The 20,079-nt window shown below is 46.1% G+C and overlaps 1 protein-coding gene across 3 annotated transcripts in view; it reads right to left on the bottom strand.

Moving 5' to 3' along the window:
- LOC118359624 (IQ motif and SEC7 domain-containing protein 1-like) overlaps positions 1-20,079 on the bottom strand; it is a 246,958-nt gene that overhangs the window by 127,827 nt on the left and 99,052 nt on the right. The window contains exon 1 of one of the 3 annotated variants that reach the window (XM_035738178.2): positions 1,006-1,665. The exons of the other annotated variants lie outside the window; for them this stretch is intronic. Within the exon in view, the coding sequence (XP_035594071.1) occupies positions 1,006-1,145 (140 nt within the window). The 5' untranslated portion in view covers positions 1,146-1,665. Of the gene's footprint in view, positions 1-1,005; positions 1,666-20,079 lie in introns of those variants that run through there. 3 annotated transcript variants of the gene reach the window in all.

Genomic DNA, 20,079 nt, shown 5'->3' with positions numbered 1-20,079 from the left:
GCATACAATCACAAAATGCAAATCAGGATAAACTGACAAAAATGTATTATTTTTTTCAGTCATATGAGCTCTGTGTGGAATCATGTTGGAACAAACCGATTTTGGCGCAGGCACCTGCACCGAAACAACAATAGAAATTCAACCCCCCACCCCTCCGGAAGAGAGAGGTTGGAGGTTCACTGTGTGATACAGGAATACAATATGATTCCTGTATCCTTTCACAAACAAAGACCTAATCAGAGATGACACAAGGATTTATTCAGCTGAGGTAGCAGCAACGCTAAACTGGAGAGACAAGCATGGAACATCTAAAACAGTGTTGAATCGAACAAGGACATCCCAAAAATAACATCCACTACACGACAAGTACCAGCCGTATCAATAACGCACGCACGCGCACACGCACACCAGAGCTGGGATGAAATCATGCAATACATAAAAGCCGTCAGCCAAAAATGAGTCATATTCTCCTTGTCAGTCATCAGCCACTCAAAACAAAGCAACTCCCATGACAGGGTGATTTCAATCACAATGGAAACAATCTGACAGTATAACATCACAACAGTCTACCAAAATAGGGTGTCCATTTAAACAAAAATCATTTAAAAAAGTAATTGATCATATAAATATTAACAGCCATGTTTACCACCAACACACACGTCTACCACACACGCAGGCATCGCCTCACATGACCACCATTCCCCTTAGGGCTAGGGTTGTTAACTAAGGGAGAGAGCTCTGTCGGCAGAGCCACAAACTCATCCCATCTCTATTCTCCAGACATGACAGGATGAGAGGACAGGACAGAGCAAGGTCTGCAAGCGCCAGCTAGGTGACTCAGCACATGCACTGGAGACACTGCAATAACAAAGTGCCACACTGCATCCTTGTCAATGAAGAATGGAAGGACCAGTGCCTGCCTGGTTGCATCAGCCCAGCCACAGCCACACCTCCATACAGCCCCATTCATACAGCATTAGGTTCACAGGGACTGCTACTACTCACATGTCATATAGCCGGTAAGACATGGCAGAGCTGGGTCTGTCCGGGTGAGCCCCGCCACCGGGTGGTGTGCTGGACTCGCTGCGGGGACGCCTGGGGTCGGTGCTGCTCACCACGGCACGCCACACGCTCGGCTTGTCCATCCTCCTGGCTCGTCAATGGGACTTGACTCAACGGAGCAGAAGCGTGCGCACAGACTCATACACTCTCTCACATACACTCTCACTCTCAGTCACAAACAGCCAGCCAGAAAGAGCTCTGTGATGTAACGAGGCAGGTCCAAAAGGCAGGCAGGGGGTGTGTAGTGGTAGAGCAGGGCACAGTGAGGCTGGGAGGCTGCCTGTTTAACACTGATAAACAGCCTCCCTTTAAACCCATGCTGGGTGATGATGGCTGAACACATGCCAAGGCAGAGGAGACAGGGCTAGCCATCAAAAGCACGGGGATAACCTGCAGGAGTGAGAGTGATATATTTATTGTCTCTAATACACACCGGATCTCATCCACATCCTCCCTACACCACCTCTCCTCTGCTCACGGTAGTACAGCCCGCAGCCGGGCCACCCGATTGGCTCCCTGGTCTCCATGGAAACAGGAGAATGTGTTGGAGGTAGGGCTCATAGTCTCTCTCTCCCTCCTCTCTCTCCCTTTTCATGGAATCAATGAGTTTCTTTCCGCTGCATCCCAAACTGATGAGGCTTTTAAGACTAATGAGGGATTGTGCAATTAGTTTGTCAGGTAAAGCCTGTTAATGAGACTCTATAGGAAGACAGGGTATCTGCTTCGTGGCTCTGGAGAGTGACGGCTGGGAAAAACACCTCATATGAGAGACAGAGAGAAGCCATTTGAATTGACTTGAGAGAGAGGCAAATGATATCAAAGGGCAGCCAGTGAGCACAGCCTAGCCATAACAAAGGGCAGACAGTCAGCACAGCCTAGCCATAACAAAGGGCAGACAGTCAGCACAGCCTAGCCATATCAAAGGGCAGCCAGTGAGCACAGCCTAGCCATAACAAAGGGCAGCCAGTGAGCACAGCCTAGCCATAACAAAGGACAGACAGTGAGCACAGCCTAGTTTAAAAAACACTCTGATGAAGAAAAGCGACCAATCCTACTAGGAGAGGACATAGAAAGCTGTAGGTTGGCAGCACACTACATAACAGCCTGTCACAAGATGACAGTTAGTGACAATTGCAATAGGATGAGGAAGAATGTGTATTATTTTATTGAGTCCATTATTTAATTTCACCCCCATCGTTACTGGATCATTCTGTTGATTTCCATAACATGGTCATTTTCTATTGTTAATACTTGTTAATGACTCTTTTTATAATGTAACATTGTGCTTTGGCACGATGTATCAATACTGTATGTCATGCCAATAAAGTACATTGAAATGTAATTGAGAGAGAGTGGAAGATTATAAAACATCTACGAGTGAAGAATGAGTGTATGTGCAATTCTTACAAGGCTGGTGACTTATGTTCTTTGTTCAACACAGGAAACAATTATCCATCAAATATTGAGGTTACACAGCCGTTGCATCATAGGGGAGGGTGGTAGAGCCCATTCAAAAAGAGTCTTAGATATATAGGAACATCTGCAATATATATTCTATACTCATTCATGTAATGATGGAACTCTCATGCACAGCACATCCATTTCACAAATAAGCCACCTCAATAATGCAAGCGACACACACATCAAAGTGTTGTCTATTAAATCTGCTCTTGGGGCAAAATGGGTCTATACTTACCAAACCACATATAATAGCAGGCTGGGGACTAGGGAGGGCTGGGAACTAGGGAGGGCTGGGAACTAGGGAGGGCTAGGGAGCCTCGACAGGGGTATTATTGTTGACCCCCCCCTATAACTCCTCTTCCCCCCCATAAATTCTCTACTCCCCCCGTAACTCCTCAACTCCCCTCCGTAACTCCTCTACTCCCCCTATAACTCCTCTACTCCCCCTATAACTCCTCTACTCCCCCTATAACTCCTCTACTCCCCCTATAACTCCTCTACTCCCCCTATAACTCCTCTACTCCCCCTATAACTCCTCTTCTCCCCCATAAATTCTATACTCCCCCCGTAACTCCTCTACCCCCCCGTAACACCTCTACTCCCCCTATAACTCCTCTACTCCCCCTATAACTCCTCTTCTCCCCCATAAATTCTATACTCCCCCGTAACTCCTCTACTCCCCCGTAACACCTCTACTCCCCCTATAACTCCTCCACTCCCCCTATAACTCCTCCACTCCCCCTATAACTCCTCCACTCCCCCTATAACTCCTCCACTCCCACCTATAACTCCTCCACTCCCACCTATAACTCCTCCACTCCCACCTATAACTCCTCCACTCCCCCTATAACTTCTCTACTCCCCCCATAACTCCTCAACTCCCCCATAACTCCTCTACACCCCCCTATAACGCCTCTACTCCCCCCATAATTCCTCTACTCCCACCTATAACTCCTCTACTCCCCCTATAACTCCTCTACTCCCCCTTATAACTCCTCTACTCCCTCCCTATAACTCCTCTACTCCCCCCATAACTCCTCTACCCCGCCATGACTCCTCTACTCCCCCTATAACTCCTCTACTCCCCCTATAACCCCTCTACTCCCCCTATAACTCCTCCACTCCCCCTATAACTCCTCCACTCCCCCTAACTCCTCCACTCCCCCTATACCTCCTCAACTCCCCCTATAACTCCTCTACTCCCCCATAACTCCTCTACTCCCCCATAACTCCTCTACACCCCCATAACTCCTCTACACCCCCATAACTCCTCTACTCCCCCTATAACTCCTCTACTCCCACCCATAACTCCTCTACTCCCCCATAACTCCTCTACTCCCCCATAACTCCTCCACTCCCCCTATAACTCCTCTACTCCCCCCCATAACTCCTCTACTCCCCCCCATAACTCCTCTACTCCCCCTATAACTCCTCTACTCCCCCGTAACTCCTCTACTCCCCCCTAACTCCTCTACTCCCCCCCGTAACTCCTCGACTCACCCCCTATAACTCCTCTACTCCCCCCTATAACTCCTCTACTCCCCCCCTATAACTCCTCTTCTCCCCCCCATAAATTCTATACTCCCCCGTAACTCCTCTACTCCCCCGTAACACCTCTATTCCCCCGTATAACTCCTCCACTCCCCCTATAACTCCTCTACTCCCCCCCTATAACTCCTCCACTCCCCCTATAACTCCTCCACTCCCACCTATAACTCCTCCACTCCCCCCTATAACTCCTCCACTCCCCCCCGTAACTCCTCTACTCCCCCGTAACTCCTCTACTCCCCCGTAACTCCTCTACTCCCCCGTAACTCCTCGACTCACCCCTATAACTCCTCTACTCCCCCTATAACTCCTCTACTCCCCCTATAACTCCTCTTCTCCCCCATAAATTCTATACTCCCCACCGTAACTCCTCTACTCCCCCCCGTAACACCTCTATTCCCCCGTATAACTCCTCCACTCCCCCTATAACTCCTCTACTCCCCCTATAACTCCTCCACTCCCCCTATAACTCCTCCACTCCCACCTATAACTCCTCTACTCCCCTATAACTCCTCTACTCCCCTATAACTCCTCTACTCCCCCTATAACTCCTCTACTCCCCCTCTATATCTCCTCTACTCCCCCTATAACTCCTCTACTCCCCCTATAACTCCTCTACTCCCCCTATAACTCCTCTACTCCCCCTATAACTCCTCTACTCCCCCTATAACTCCTCTACAACTACTCTACTCCCCCCCTATAACTCCTCTACTCCCCCAATAACTCCTCTACTCCCCCCTATAAGTCCTCTACTCCCCCCCTATAACTCCTCTTCTCCCCCATAAATTCTATACTCCCCACCGTAACTCCTCTACTCCCCCGTAACACCTCTATTCCCCCGTATAACTCCTCCACTCCCCCTATAACTCCTCTACTCCCCCTATAACTCCTCCACTCCCCCCTATAACTCCTCCACTCCCCCTATAACTCCTCCACTCCCACCTATAACTCCTCCACTCCCACCTATAACTCCTCCACTCCCACCTATAACTCCTCCACTCCCCCCTATAACTCCTCCACTCCCACCTATAACTCCTCCACTCCCCCTATAACTCCTCCACTCCCCCTATAACTCCTCCACTCCCCCTATAACTCCTCCACTCCCACCTATAACTCCTCCACTCCCCCTATAACTCCTCTACTCCCCTATAACTCCTCTACTCCCCTATAACTCCTCTACTCCCCCTATAACTCCTCTACTCCCCCTATAACTCCTCTACTCCCCCTCTATAACTCCTCTACTCCCCCCTATAACTCCTCTACTCCCCCTATAACTCCTCTACTCCCCCTATAACTCCTCTACTCCCCCCCTATAACTCCTCTACAACTCCTCTACTCCCCCCCTATAACTCCTCTACTCCCCCCATAACTCCTCTACTCCCCCATAACTCCTCCTCCACTCCCCCTATAACTCCTCTACTCCCCCACTATAACTCCTCTACTCCCCCCATAACTCCTCTACTCCCCCCCATAACTCCTCCACTCGCCCCCTATAACTCCTCCACTCGCCCCCTATAACTCCTCTACTCCCCCTATAACTCCTCCACTCCCCCCTATAACTCCTCCACTCCCCCCTATAACTCCTCTACTCCCCCCCTATAACTCCTCTACTCCCCCCCTATAACTCCTCTACTCCCCCTATAACTCCTCTACTCCTCCATATAACTCCTCTACTCCCCCGTAACTCCTCTACTCCCCCGTAACTCCTCTACTCCCCCTATAACTCCTCTACTCCCCCTATAACTCCTCTACTCCCCCATAACTCCTCTACTCCCCCTATAACTCCTCTACTCCCCCTATAACTCCTCAACTCCCCCATAACTCCTCTACTCCACCCTATAACTCCTCTACCCCCCTATAACTCCTCTACCCCCCTATAACTCCTCAACTCCCCCTATAACTCCTCTACCCCCTATAACTCCTCTACCCCCTATAACTCCTCTTCTCCCCCTATAACTCCTCTACTCCCCCTATAACTCATCTACTCCCCCATATAACTCCTCTACTCCCCCTATAACTCCTCTACTCCCCCATAACTCCTCTACTCCACCCTATAACTCCTCTACCCCCCTATAACTCCTCTACTGCCCTCCACCCTATAACTCCTCTACCCCCTATAACTCCTCTACCCCCCTATAACTCCTCAACTCCCCCTATAACTCCTCTACCCCCCTATAACTCCTCTACCCCCTATAACTCCTCTTCTCCCCCTATAACTCCTCTACTCCCCCTATAACTCATCTACTCCCCCATATAACTCCTCTACTCCCCCTATAACTCCTCAACTCCCCCCCATAACTCCTCTACTCCACCCTATAACTCCTCTACCCCCCCCTATAACTCCTCTACTGCCCCCTATAACTCCTCTACTCCCCCTATAACCCCCTCACTCATCTACCCCCTTTCTAACTCCTCTACTCCCCCCTATAATTCCTCTACTCCCCTATAACTCCTCTAGTCCCCCCTCTTACCCCATAATTCCTCTACCCCCTCCTAACTCCTCTAACCCCCTAACTCTTCTAACCACTCTACTTTCCCCCCTCACTCCCCTACCCCACTAACTCATCTACTCCCCCTAACCCCTCTAACCACTCTACTTGCCCCTCTAACCCCCCTCTAGCTCCTCCAAACCCCTCCTCCCCCTCATTAGAGGGTGTCTGTCTAGCTGTTCTTGTCAAAGCACAGCTTGCTCCGCTCTGTAACCCACACCATTTTCTATGGGTGGGGTGAGATCCATTTTATTTCCCACTGAGAGCAGAGCTGCAAGCCCAAGACAGGATGTTGTTCGACAGTGCACAGGCAACGAGAGGAGATGTGCGCTAAGCACATCACACTCCTCACGACGCAGACAACATTCTCTATACATGTAAACATTCATGTACACACACAAACTAAGCACCATCAATCACACAGCACGTTTATCCACTTTACTCTATTTTCACACCGTCGCACGGCTCTCAACCATTGGCCTATTCTTCTTTAATGAAGTGGTCCATTTTGATATAACGGTGTGTCAGTGTGTTTTGTCAGTCCTCTCCTGCCAACCTCTGCACCCCCATCCCTGTTGCCATACAGTACAGCCTCTCTGTGCCCAGCTGGCCTGGTGGATGAGACTGGGCACTGACTCTGGCAGGGGTATGGTGCACTGAGAGCCTGCCAACGCACGCACACACGCACACACACACACACACCTACAGTAGCCGCAGCAGTGAAGGTTTTAACCATCACAGGAAGTGCATACTGATGAGTCCCAGCCTAATTGCCTCATCCCTGTTCTCTGTGAGAGAAGCAGCAAACTGCAGAGCCTTCTTAGTCAACAGGATCCAAAAGTGTCAGGAAATGGCTCAGATGGTGGATAGATATGGCGCAGAATGCTAATAGGCTGTGGCCCCTGGGCAGATATCTTCATCTGGGTTTTCCTTTCCACTGCTGAGAACACACATTAACAGAGAACAACGAGAGGATTTAATAGAGATACAGAGAGAACAGACATTAACAGAACAACGATAGGATTTAATAGAGAGAACAGACATTAACAGAGAACAACAAGGATTTAATAGAGATACAGAGAGAACAGACATTAACAGAGAACAACGAGGATTTAATAGAGATACAGAGAGAACAGACATTAACAGAAAACAACGAGGATTTAATAGAGATACAGAGAGAACAGACATTAAGAGAGAACAACGAGGATTTAATAGAGATACAGAGAGAACAGACATTAACAGAGAACAACAAGGATTTAATAGAGATACAGAGAGAACAGACATTAACAGAGAACAAGGAGGATTTAATAGAGATACAGAGGGAACAGACATTAACAGAGAACAACGAGGATTTAATAGAGATACAGAGAGAACAGACATTAACAGAGAACAACAAGGATTTAATAGAGATACAGAGAGAACAGACATTAACAGAGAACAAGGAGGATTTAATAGAGATACAGAGAGAACAGACATTAACAGAGAACAAGGAGGATTTAATAGACATACAGAGAGAACAGACATTAACAGAGAACAACGAGAGGATTTAATAGAGATACAGAGAGAACAGACATTAACAGAGAACAACGAGGATTTAATAGAGAGAACAGACATTAACAGAGAACAACAAGGATTTAATAGAGATACAGAGGGAACAGACATTAACAGAGAACAACGAGGATTTAATAGACATACAGAGAGAACAGACATTAACAGAGAACAACGAGAGGATTTCATAGACATACAGAGGGAACAGACATTAACAGAGAACAACGAGGATTTAATAGACATACAGAGAGAACAGACATTAACAGAGAACAACGAGAGGATTTAATAGAGATACAGAGAGAACAGACATTAACAGAGAACAACGAGGATTTAATAGACATACAGAGAGAACAGACATTAACAGAGAACAACGAGGATTTAATAGAGATAGAGAGACCTAAACTCATCCTAGTCTAAATGTCAGCGCTTCTATCTTATTCAGCTATACCAGAAGAAACTAAACACACAGAAATCAATGACAAACTGATAATGCCTAAACAATGTCGTGGACTAAAAGACAGGGAGCTGGTTCTATGCTTCTGAACAGGTCCAAACCAAAGTGATAATCATACCTTAATAAAGCGAGAATAGCCTGAGTACTGGATTAACAGCTAACAAAGCAGAGCTCTAATCAAACCCATGCTTTACATGGAGCATAACTCTAGCCATTCATAGTTTACGGTTATATTACTACCTCCTTAAAGCCTTGATTCTGACTGGCTGATGGGCGTTCTATAGCTGTACATTACTCACACAGATGAACAGTTATAGGGCCTAGTGTCTGAAATGGTGGCCTTGAGTGAGCTTCAGTCCAATTATAGAGAAGACAGCACTGCACCCCACCTTACTGCAGTACACAGCAGTCTATGTGAACATTGGCACATGCTGTTCATTAAGGGTTTATAAAACATTAATGAGGCTTCACAGCAAAGACACCTTCACTTTCAATTGGGACACACAGCATCTGGATGTGGTGGACTGGGAGGTACTGCTTACCAACATTATACAGTATGTGATGCTAAACATACGCTTGATTTCTTTCAATGCGCCATCAGTATAGTGTTGAGCTTACACAGCAGATGCCTTCTGTGGAGTTCTGGTCTGGAAGATTAGTAGTGGTATTGTGTTGTGGTGTAGTGCAGTGGACTGAGCTTTATTGTACCATACCTGGTGCCTTGCTGATTGTGTTATGTTGTTGTTGTTGTGTGTTGACAGCTGCTGTGTGTGTAGACCGCTGAATGCTGATGTGTGTGTCTGTCTGCCAGTGGTTAACTGCCTCATTTAGATCCCCAGTTTACTGAGCTGCACCTCAGGGGGCCTGAGTCTGGCTGGGATGTCTCGCCCAACACAGGGAGAGGCACAGAGAGGACCTGGGAGAGAGTCACATCACACCTCACTCTCAGTTCCGAAGGGCACTGAAGGATGAGCTGAGAGATAACAGCTGTTTGAGAAGGAGTCTACAAAAAATGTCCAAACACAATGAGATGAGAAAATGATATGGATTCTATATTCAGCCATCATTATCCATACTAAACACCCAACCCAGTTCTCTTGGAATGGAAATGAAAAGCCTTTATTTGAATCGTCTCACCACTGACCCATTGCAGCCGATACAATAAAGTATTGTGTTGAAATAAGTCATGAGATGAGATGCCATGTGCACAAAGGATTTCATCCCTCAGTTCCAAACCAGTCGCTCTTTAGGACACACAGGAGACTGAACAGAGGACCGACATGAACCAAGGGAACACAAGAAAACAATTCTCGGGAGAGAGAACGGTTTTGTAATGTCACGTGTAATGCTCCTCTAATGCTTGCACGTCCAGTTTCCCGTTAGATAGGGGAACATTCTATGTATCTGTGTCGGACATGAGTCGGTAATGGTCATGTGATGAGGTAGCCCCGCCTGCCAACTTCAAAAGCAGTGTCTGCCCTCAGCCCAAGAGGGAATTTTGTCTTGGTCTAAGATGTTGAGACCCGGGTTCATATTCCAAGTGTTACATAGGCTGGTAGCAAAAACCACCGGAGAACCTATTTAGCCTGTTTTGGCATTAGAGGAGAATATTCCCTTATTGTCAAACAGAACTTATCCAGAATGTTCTAGAAACGTTTCATTGGAAAGTTTCAAGAACCTTCCTTAGTCCAGTGGAACTTTGATTCCTTGCACACTCAAATGAAACATGCTCATATGACCACAAGATGGCAGTACTTTAACGTTGTTGGATCGTTCTGGGTCCAAATCTGCTCAGCCAGATATTACTTACAGACGCATGGTGGAATGATCAATACCATTCCTGAGGGTGTGAAAATAACTTTCTCCCAGCGGAAATTACACTGGTACCCACGAGAAAAGAGAAATGCACACTGTACATAGCCATATGACATTTGAAATGTCTCTATTCCTTTGAAAAGTTTGTAAAGTGTAATGTTTACTGTTCATTTTTAATTGTTTATTTCATTTTTTATGATCTATTTCACTTGCTTTGGCAATGGAAACTTTTGTTTCCCAAGCCAATAAAGCCCTTTGAATTGAGAGCGAGAGACCTGGGTCCCCAGGAGGCAATGGGTCTGAGCAAAACACGTAAGACGGCGAACCCAGATCGTGGAGACGATAACAAACATTTTTACCTCCCAACACATTAGAATGTTGCAGTCCATTGATAAGAGAAGATGAAGTTACAAGGCGATGTCCACTAAGCATAGACCTGTTTTATAACAGTCAGCGATTTCAGTAGAACCTCATTGAGATGGCGTACAGCAGGGATGGGCATCTGGAGGCCCTTAACCCACCCCGTAAAAACAAACGTTTTAGTAACTCAGTTGGGTGCAAATTACTGTTGAGATTTAGAATAGAACACACAAGGTACAATTTCAAAATGTGGTTATGCATCAGCAGTTTCTCTTATGTTATTCACTGACAGTCCCTCAATTAATCCATGTCAGCTAACATTTTTAGATTGGTAAATGAGTCTAGTCAGCTATCTAAACCTGTGGTAATAATGGTCGAATTACAGACCAGGGGGCCCTCAATGATTTTGTAAGTCACTCTCACTCTCATATTAACATAGCATAAGACCAGGCAAAATGTTAGAATTGCAGGAAATTAGCTGTAAAATAAATGTTTTTCTATCCGCCCCATGACAAAATGTGTAGAAATGCATCAAACTTGCTTTAAAACTGAAACATTTTCTCTACACACGATGGCAAAAGGGCCGCTGCAGCCCCCCATTAGGAGTTCAGATTTTTTTGTGGCCCCTACCACCATCAAAGTTGCCCATCCCTCCAAAATAAAAATATATAAGAACCACCATATTGTTCCACAACAGCAGCCTATTTTTCTGACCTCGCCAATTAACATCAGCAACTGGAAAAATGGAACTCTGTGACCGCAACCTTTCACATCTACTCAGGAAGTGAGAAGGTGCAGCATTTATTTTTATGCTGTTTTTGATCATAACACTCCTTCTCTCTGTAACACAGGGCAGGGTGTGGTGTGTGCCAAAGCTCTCTCTGTCAGCAGATAGGCTCTCTGTCTAGAGCATCTGTCATCCAGAAACCAGCTGTTCACTTTGTAAGCCAAATGAAGCACCGTTTCCACTGTGACTGAAGTACAGTCAAAGTCCCTGCCTTCTCCACCGGTCTTGTCTTGGAGTCCCTACGGAAAAAGATGTGATGCTAGGGATGAAGTGGAAAATTATGATTCTAGCATTGATATAGTATGCAGGGCTGAAGGCTCAGGCATGGTCATAACAGTATAAATAATAATAATATGCCATTTAGCAGACGCTTTTATCCAAAGCGACTTACAGTCATGTGTGCATACATTCTACGTATGGGTGGTCCCGGGAATCGAACCCACTACCCTGGCGTTACAAGCGCCATGCTCTACCAACTGAGCTACAGAAGGACCACGTTACCATGCAAAGTGTAACAGTTGAAGTGTGGATATACAGAGGGTTATAACATATTTACACATGTATAAATACGCACACACACACACACACACACACACACACACACACACACACACACACACACACACACACACACACACACACGTTGTGATATCATAAATCTGTGTTTTATATTCAGTAGGAACTACTGCATTCCTCTGTCGTGTCACACTGCTTACTGCTTATATACAGTAGTGGAGTTGACTTTCCATGCATAGAAAGAGCCTAATCCCACTGTGATAAGCTGCACTCAACTCATACTCTGACGCATTCATCCTACACATTCAAATCAACAGTAGCTTAGAACCCACCAACCATCAATCTAACAGCTCTCCACAAATCAAACTCACACCCATATCATATCCCCCTCCTTTCTTAATAAAGCCTAAAAGGCTGTTTAGAAGAACAAGCTGTTTCTCATATTTACAGTTTAATAGTGTGCAGACACCCTCCGATCTAATTCCCCTAGGGGGGGGGAAGCGTTTAATACCTTCAAGAGCATCTGTCTTGTCCCCTCCCGCCCTAGCCCCAGAGCTCAGGCTGTATCGGAGCGGTGATACTGAGCTAGTAGGCAGAAAGATCAGAGGCATTATGAGACCCTTTTGCCAGATAATGCAGAGGCATGAAAATTATGACGTGATAAGCTTCGCCTGAGATTAAAATCTCCCACTATATCAACATACACTACATGACCAAAAGTGTGTGTACACCTGCTCGTCGAACATCTCATTCAAAAATCATGAGCTTTTATAATGGAGTTGTTCCCCCCTTTGCTGCTATACCAGCTTCCACTCTTCTGGGAAGGCTTTCCACTAGATGTTTGAACATTGCTACGGGGACTTGCTTCCATTCAGCCACAAGAGAATTAGTGAGGTCGAGCACTGATGTTGGACGAATAGGCCTGGCTTGCAGTCGATGTTCCAATTCACCCCAAAAGTGTTCAATAGTGTTGAGGTCAGGGCTTTGTGCAGGCCAGTCAAGTTCTTCCACACCGATCTCGATAAACCATTTCTGTATGGACCTCGCGTTGTGCACGGGGGCATTGTAATGCTGAAACAGGAAAGAGCTTCCAAAAACTGTTGCCTCAAAGTTGGAAGCACAGAATCGTCTAGAATTTCATTTTAGCGTTAAGATTTCACTTAACTGGAACTAAGGGGCCGAGCAGGAAATAAGAAAAACAGCCCCAGACCATTATTTCTCCTTCACCAGACTTTACAGTTGGCACCATGCATTCGGGCAGGTAGCGTTCTCCTGGTATCCGCCAAACCCAGATTTGTCCATCGGACAGCCAGATCATCACTCCAGAGTCAAATGGCGGCAAGCTTTACACCACTCCAGCCAATGCTTGGCATTGTGTGTGGTGGTCTTAGGCTTGTGTGTGGCTGCTCGGCCATGGGTACCCATTTCATGAAGCTCCCGACGAACATCCTATGACAGTGCCATGTTGAAAGTCACTGAGCTCTTCAGTAAGAACATTCTACTGCCAATATTTGTCTATGGAGAATGCATGGCTGTGTCCTCAATTTTATACACCTGTCAGCAACGGGTTTGGCTGAAATAGCCGAATCCACTAATTTGAAGGGGAGCACACATACCTTGTACATATAGTGTATCTCCCACTCTGTTGTTAATTAATACTGTGAAAGGAAAGCCTCAGTTAAGAGAGGTGTGTGTGTGTGTGTGTGTGTGTGTGTGTGTGTGTGTGTGTGTGTGTGTGTGTGTGTGTGTGTGTGTGTGTGTGTACACAGTATGTATGTATGTATGTATGTATGTATGTATGTATGTATGTATGTATGTATGTATGTATGTATGTATGTATGTATGTATGTATGTATGTATGTATGTATGTATGTATGTATGTATGCATGCATGCATGTATGCATGCATGTATGTATGTATGTATGTATGTATGTATGTATGTATGTATGCATGTATGTATGTATACTACCGTTCAAAAGTTTGGGGTCACTTAGAAATGTCCTTCTTTTTGAAAGAAAAGCGTAACTTTTGTCCATTAAAATAACATCAAATTGATCAGAAATACAGTGTAGACATTGTTAATGTTGTAAATGACTACTGTAGCTGGAAATGGCAGATGTTACGGAATATCTACATAGGCGTACAGAGGCTCAGTATCAGCAACCATCACTCCTGTGATCCAATGGCACCTTGTGTTAGCTAAAGTTCAGAATTTTAAAAAGCTAATTGATCATTAGAAAACCCTTTTGCAATTATGTTAGCACAGGTGAAAACTGTTGTTCTGATTAAAGAAGCTTTAAAACTGGCCTTCTTTAGACTAGTTGAGTATCTGGAGCATCAGAATTTGTGGGTTCGATTACAGGCTCAAAATGGCCAGAAACAAATAACTTTCATCTGAAACTCATCAGGCTATTCTTGTTCTGAGTAATGAAGACTATTCCATGCTAGAAATTGCCAAGAAACTGATCTGATACAACGCTGTGTACTACTTCCTTCACAGAACAGTGCAAACTGTCTCTAACCAGAACAGAAAGAGGAGTGGGAGGCCCCGGTGCACAACTGAGCAAGAGGACAAGTCCATTACAGTGTCTAGTTTGAGAAACAGATGCCTCACAAGTCCTCAACTGGGAGCTTCATTAAATAGTACCTGCCAAACACCAGTCTCAACATCAACAGTTGAGCAGAGTTCCTCTATCCAGTGTCTGTGTTCTTTTGCGCATCTTAATCTTTTCTTTTTATTGGCCAGTCTGAGATATGGATTTTTCTTTGCAACTCTGCCTAGAAGAACAGCATCCCGGAGTCGCCTCTTCACTGTTGACGTTGAGACTGGTGTTTTTTATGGAATACGTGCCATTGGAACATACTATTGGAACACTGTAGTGATGGTTGCTGATAATGGGCCTCTGTACGCCTATGTAGATATTCCATTTGAAAAATTGTCCATTTTCAGCTACAATAGTCATTTACATTAACAATGTCTACACTGTATTTCTGACCAATTTGATGTCATTTTAAGACAGAAAAAAAGTGCTTTTCTTAAAAATTAAAAAAAGAACATTTCTAAGTGAGCCCAAACTTTTGAACGTAGTGTATGTATGTATGTGTCTGAAAAGTGCATTCCAAAAAAAATGTATGTTACAGCCTTGTTCTAAAATCGATTCAATTGTTCCCCCCCCCTCAATCTACACACAATAACCCATAATGACAAAGCAAAAACTTGTCAAAAATAAAATAAAAATGAATTATCACATTTACATAAGTATTCAGACCCTTTAATAAGTACTTTTTTGAAGCACTTTCGGCAGTGATTACAGCATCAAGTCTTCTTGGGTATGACGCTACAAGCTTGGCACACCTGTATTTGAGGGGTTTCTCCCATTCTTCTCTGCAGATCCTCTCAAGCTCTGTCAGGTTGGATGGGGAGCATCGCTGCACAGCTATTTTTAGGTCTCTCCAGAGATGTTTGATTGGGTTCAAGTCTGGGCTCTGGCTGGGCCACTCAAGGACGTTCAGAGTCTTGCCCCGAAGCCACTCCTGAGTTGAATTGGCTGTGTGCTTAGGGTCTTTGTCCTGTTGGAAGGTAAACCATCGCCCCAGTCTGAACTCTTGAGCAGGTTTTCATCAAGGATCTCTGTACTTTGCCCCTTTCATCTTTCCTTAGATCCTGACTCGTCTTCCAGCCCCTGAAAAACATCCCACACCATGATGCTGCCACTACCATGCTTCACCGTAAGGGATGGTGCCAGGTTTCCTCCAGACGTGACGCTTGGCTTTCAGCCCAGAGAGTTCAGTCTTGGTTTCATCAGACCAGAGATTCTTGAGTCTTTAAGTGCCTTTTGGCAAACTCCAAGTGGTCTGTCATGTGCCTTTTACTGAAGAGTGGCCTCCGTCTGGCCACTCTACCATAAAGGCCTGATTGGTGGAATGCTGCAGAGATGGTCCTTCTGGAAGGTTCTCCCGTCTCCACAGAGGAACTGGAGTTCTGTCAGAGTGACCATTGGGTCACCTCCGTGACCAAGGCCATTTCCCCCCGATTGCTCAGTTTGGCTGGGCGGCCAGCTCTAGGAAGAGTGTTGGTGGTTCCAAACATCTTCCATTCAAGAAGGATGGAGGCCACTGTGTTCTTGGGGACTTTCAATGCTGCAGACATTTTTTTGTACCTTTCTCCAGATCTGTGCCTCGACACAATCCTGTCTCTGAGCTCTACGGACAATTCCTTCGGTATCATGGCTTGGTTTTTGCTCTGACATGCACAGTCAACTGTGGGACCTTATATAGACAGGTGTATGCCTTTCCAAATCATGTCCAATAAATTGAATTTACCACAGGTGAACTCCAATCAAGTTGAAGAAACATCTGAAGGATGATAAATGGAAACAGGATGTATCTGAACTCAATTTCACGTCTCATAGCAAAGGATCTGAATACTTCTGGAAACAAGGTATTTCTTTTTTTATTTGAAATACATTTGCAAAAATGTCTAAACCTGTTTTCGGTTGATCATTATGTGTAGATTGATGAGGAACATTTTAATTGTATCCATTTTAGAATAAGGCTGTAATGTAACAACATGTGGAAGGGTCTGAATACTTTCCCAATGCACTGTATGAGTGTGTGTGCGCATGTGAGTGAGTGTGTGCGCATGAGCGTGTGTGTGTGTGTGTGTGTTTCATCCTGGGCCTTTTGGAAAACAAGATTGATGTCACACCTGATCACATCTCAGGATGTTACAACTGTGACAAGTCATTTGGCATCTGCACTTCTTTTCATCACCACGAAAAGGACACATTTACAGCTATCACACCCTTCAACCCTCCCTTCGCCTCAAGTTAATACCCCATCTTCACCGTACCATTTAGAAAACATTTCAAAACACTCCTTAAAATATACTGCTTAGCATGTCTGTATTCAGGTTCCATTATATACCCTCTATTACATTATCCTTAGAGGCTGTAGACCTGGGGTGGGCAAACTTTTTGGCTCGAGGACCACATCGGGATTTCAAAATTCAACGGAGGGCAGCACATCATTGTTTGGGACCGATTTGTTCGTCAAAATCGATTTGCGAGCTGGGAAAAGGGCAGTTCTAGGGGTCCATTATAATGTCTACATACTTTCTGGTTTTAGACATTAAAGAGAGGCCTGGAGTTTTTTTTAAACACAATCACCCCCCCTACAAAAAAATGTAAATGATATACACTGAGTATACCAAACATTAGGAACTCCTTCTTAATATTGAGTTGCACCCCCCTGCTGTAGACGCGTTTAGACATATGACAACATTCACTCTTCCCTGGGTGGGAATATAAACGCCACCAGCCATGACTAGACAGAGTTCCTAATGCTGTTAAGTGATCAGGCTTGATAGTCGACTCTCGTTATTGTGAGTACAACCCTGCTCACGGTGCTGTGGTTCACTGAGCCCTCCTTCCAGCTGCTAGTCCTTAAGGGCAGCAGTGTGTAGTGCTGCATAGTGCTGTGGTTCACTGAGCCCTCTTTCCAGCTGCTAGTCCTTAAGGGCAGCAGTGTGTAGTGCTGCATAGTGCTGTGGTTCACTAAGCCCTCCTTCCAGCTGCTAGTCCTTAAGGGCAGCAGTGTGTAGTGCTGCATAGTGCTGTGGTTCACTGAGCCCTCCTTCCAGCTGCTAGTCCTTAAGGGCAGCAGTGTGTAGTGCTGCATAGTGCTGTGGTTCACTGAGCCCTCCTTCCAGCTGCTAGTCCTTAAGGGCAGCAGTGTGTAGTGCTGCATAGTGCTGTGGTTCACTGAGCCCTCCTTCCAGCTGCTAGTCCTTAAGGGCAGCAGTGTGTAGTGCTGCATAGTGCTGTGGTTCACTGAGCCCTCCTTCCAGCTGCTAGTCCTTAAGGGCAGCAGTGTGTAGTGCTGCATAGTGCTGTGGTTCACTGAGCCCTCCTTCCAGCTGCAAGTCCTTAAGGGCAGCAGTGTGTAGTGCTGCATAGTGCTGTGGTTCACTGAGCCCTCCTTCCAGCTACTAGTCCTTAAGGGCAGCAGTGTGTAGTGCTGCATAGTGCTGTGGTTCACTGAGCCCTCCTTCCAGCTGCTAATCCTTAAGGGCAGCAGTGTGTAGTGCTGCATAGTGCTGTGGTTCACTGAGCCCTCCTTCCAGCTGCTAGTCCTTAAGGGCAGCAGTGTGTAGTGCTGCATAGTGCTGTGGTTCACTGAGCCCTCCTTCCAGCTGCTAGTCCTTAAGGGCAGCAGTGTGTAGTGCTGCATAGTGCTGTGGTTCACTGAGCCCTCCTTCCAGCTGCTAGTCCTTAAGGGCAGCAGTGTGTAGTGCTGCATAGTGCTGTGGTTCACTGAGCCCTCCTTCAAGCTGCTAGTCCTTAAGGGCAGCAGTGTGTAGTGCTGCATAGTGCTGTGGTTCACTGAGCCCTCCTTCCAGCTGCTAGTCCTTAAGGGCAGCAGTGTGTAGTGCTGCATAGTGCTGTGGTTCACTGAGCCCTCCTTCCAGCTGCTAATCCTTAAGGGCAGCAGTGTGTAGTGCTGCATAGTGCTGTGGTTCACTGAGCCCTCCTTCCAGCTGCTAGTCCTTAAGGGCAGCAGTGTGTAGTGCTGCATAGTGCTGTGGTTCACTGAGCCCTCCTTCCAGCTGCTAGTCCTTAAGGGCAGCAGTGTGTAGTGCTGCATAGTGCTGTGGTTCACTGAGCCCTCCTTCCAGCTGCTAGTCCTTAAGGGCAGCAGTGTGTAGTGCTGCATAGTGCTGTGGTTCACTGAGCCCTCCTTCCAGCTGCTAGTCCTTAAGGGCAGCAGTGTGTAGTGCTGCATAGTGCTGTGGTTCACTGAGCCCTCCTTCCAGCTGCTAGTCCTTAAGGGCAGCAGTGTGTAGTGCTGCATAGTGCTGTGGTTCACTGAGCCCTCCTTCCAGCTGCTAGTCCTTAAGGGCAGCAGTGTGTAGTGCTGCATAGTGCTGTGGTTCACTGAGCCCTCCTTCCAGCTGCTAGTCCTTAAGGGCAGCAGTGTGTAGTGCTGCATAGTGCTGTGGTTCACTGAGCCCTCCTTCCAGCTGCTAGTCCTTAAGGGCAGCAGTGTGTAGTGCTGCATAGTGCAGTGGTTCACTGAGCCCTCCTTCCAGCTGCTAGTCCTTAAGGGCAGCAGTGTGTAGTGCTGCATAGTGCTGTGGTTCACTAAGCCCTCCTTCCAGCTGCTAGTCCTTAAGGGCAGCAGTGTGTAGTGCTGCATAGTGCTGTGGTTCACTGAGCCCTCCTTCCAGCTGCTAGTCCTTAAGGGCAGCAGTGTGTAGTGCTGCATAGTGCTGTGGTTCACTAAGCCCTCCTTCCAGCTGCTAGTCCTTAAGGGCAGCAGTGTGTAGTGCTGCATAGTGCTGTGGTTCACTGAGCCCTCCTTCCAGCTGCTAGTCCTTAAGGGCAGCAGTGTGTAGTGCTGCATAGTGCTGTGGTTCACTAAGCCCTCTTTCCAGCTTCTAGTCCTTAAGGGCAGCAGTGTGTAGTGCTGCATAGTGCTGTGGGCTCAATACAACGCTAATAGACTGTCACAGGACGTCACAGTTAGTATGACAAATTCCCACCATTGAGCTAGACGCACATTACAAAACACTCCAGTTCTCCTCAGAGTGACACGGTGAATATGTATCAGTCAGGAATACAAAATATAACTTTTAATGGAGACTTAATAGATATATATTTTTTAAATATCCATGAAACTCTTACACCGCATCAAAAGACAAAAACATTCCATTTAATTCCTTCAGCACATGAACAACCATAGTTCTTTCTATGCCACATAATTCAATCTCAACTACTTAGTTGAGTCTACCTCTCAACGACCAGTTGAGAGTGTCCTGATGGTAGGTTCATCATTATAGCAGCAACCCTGTAGATTCCAGCCAGACAGAGAGCGACTGAAGGCCATAGCAGCACTCCAGGACCTACACTACTTATATACACTTGTTCATGTGTGTAACCTTGTATTATTATCAAGGTGCTCTGAGAAGCCATTGGCATGGTCCTCACTGATTTAGATCAAACGCTAAGAAAAAACAAGTTGAAAATACCACTTGAATA

The sequence above is a fragment of the Oncorhynchus keta genome, chromosome 27 (genome assembly GCF_023373465.1).
Source record: "Oncorhynchus keta strain PuntledgeMale-10-30-2019 chromosome 27, Oket_V2, whole genome shotgun sequence".
Classification (NCBI taxonomy): Eukaryota; Metazoa; Chordata; class Actinopteri; order Salmoniformes; family Salmonidae; genus Oncorhynchus; species Oncorhynchus keta.
The sequence above is the reverse complement of the archived record's forward strand: the minus strand, read 5'-3'. Positions and strand labels throughout refer to the sequence as shown.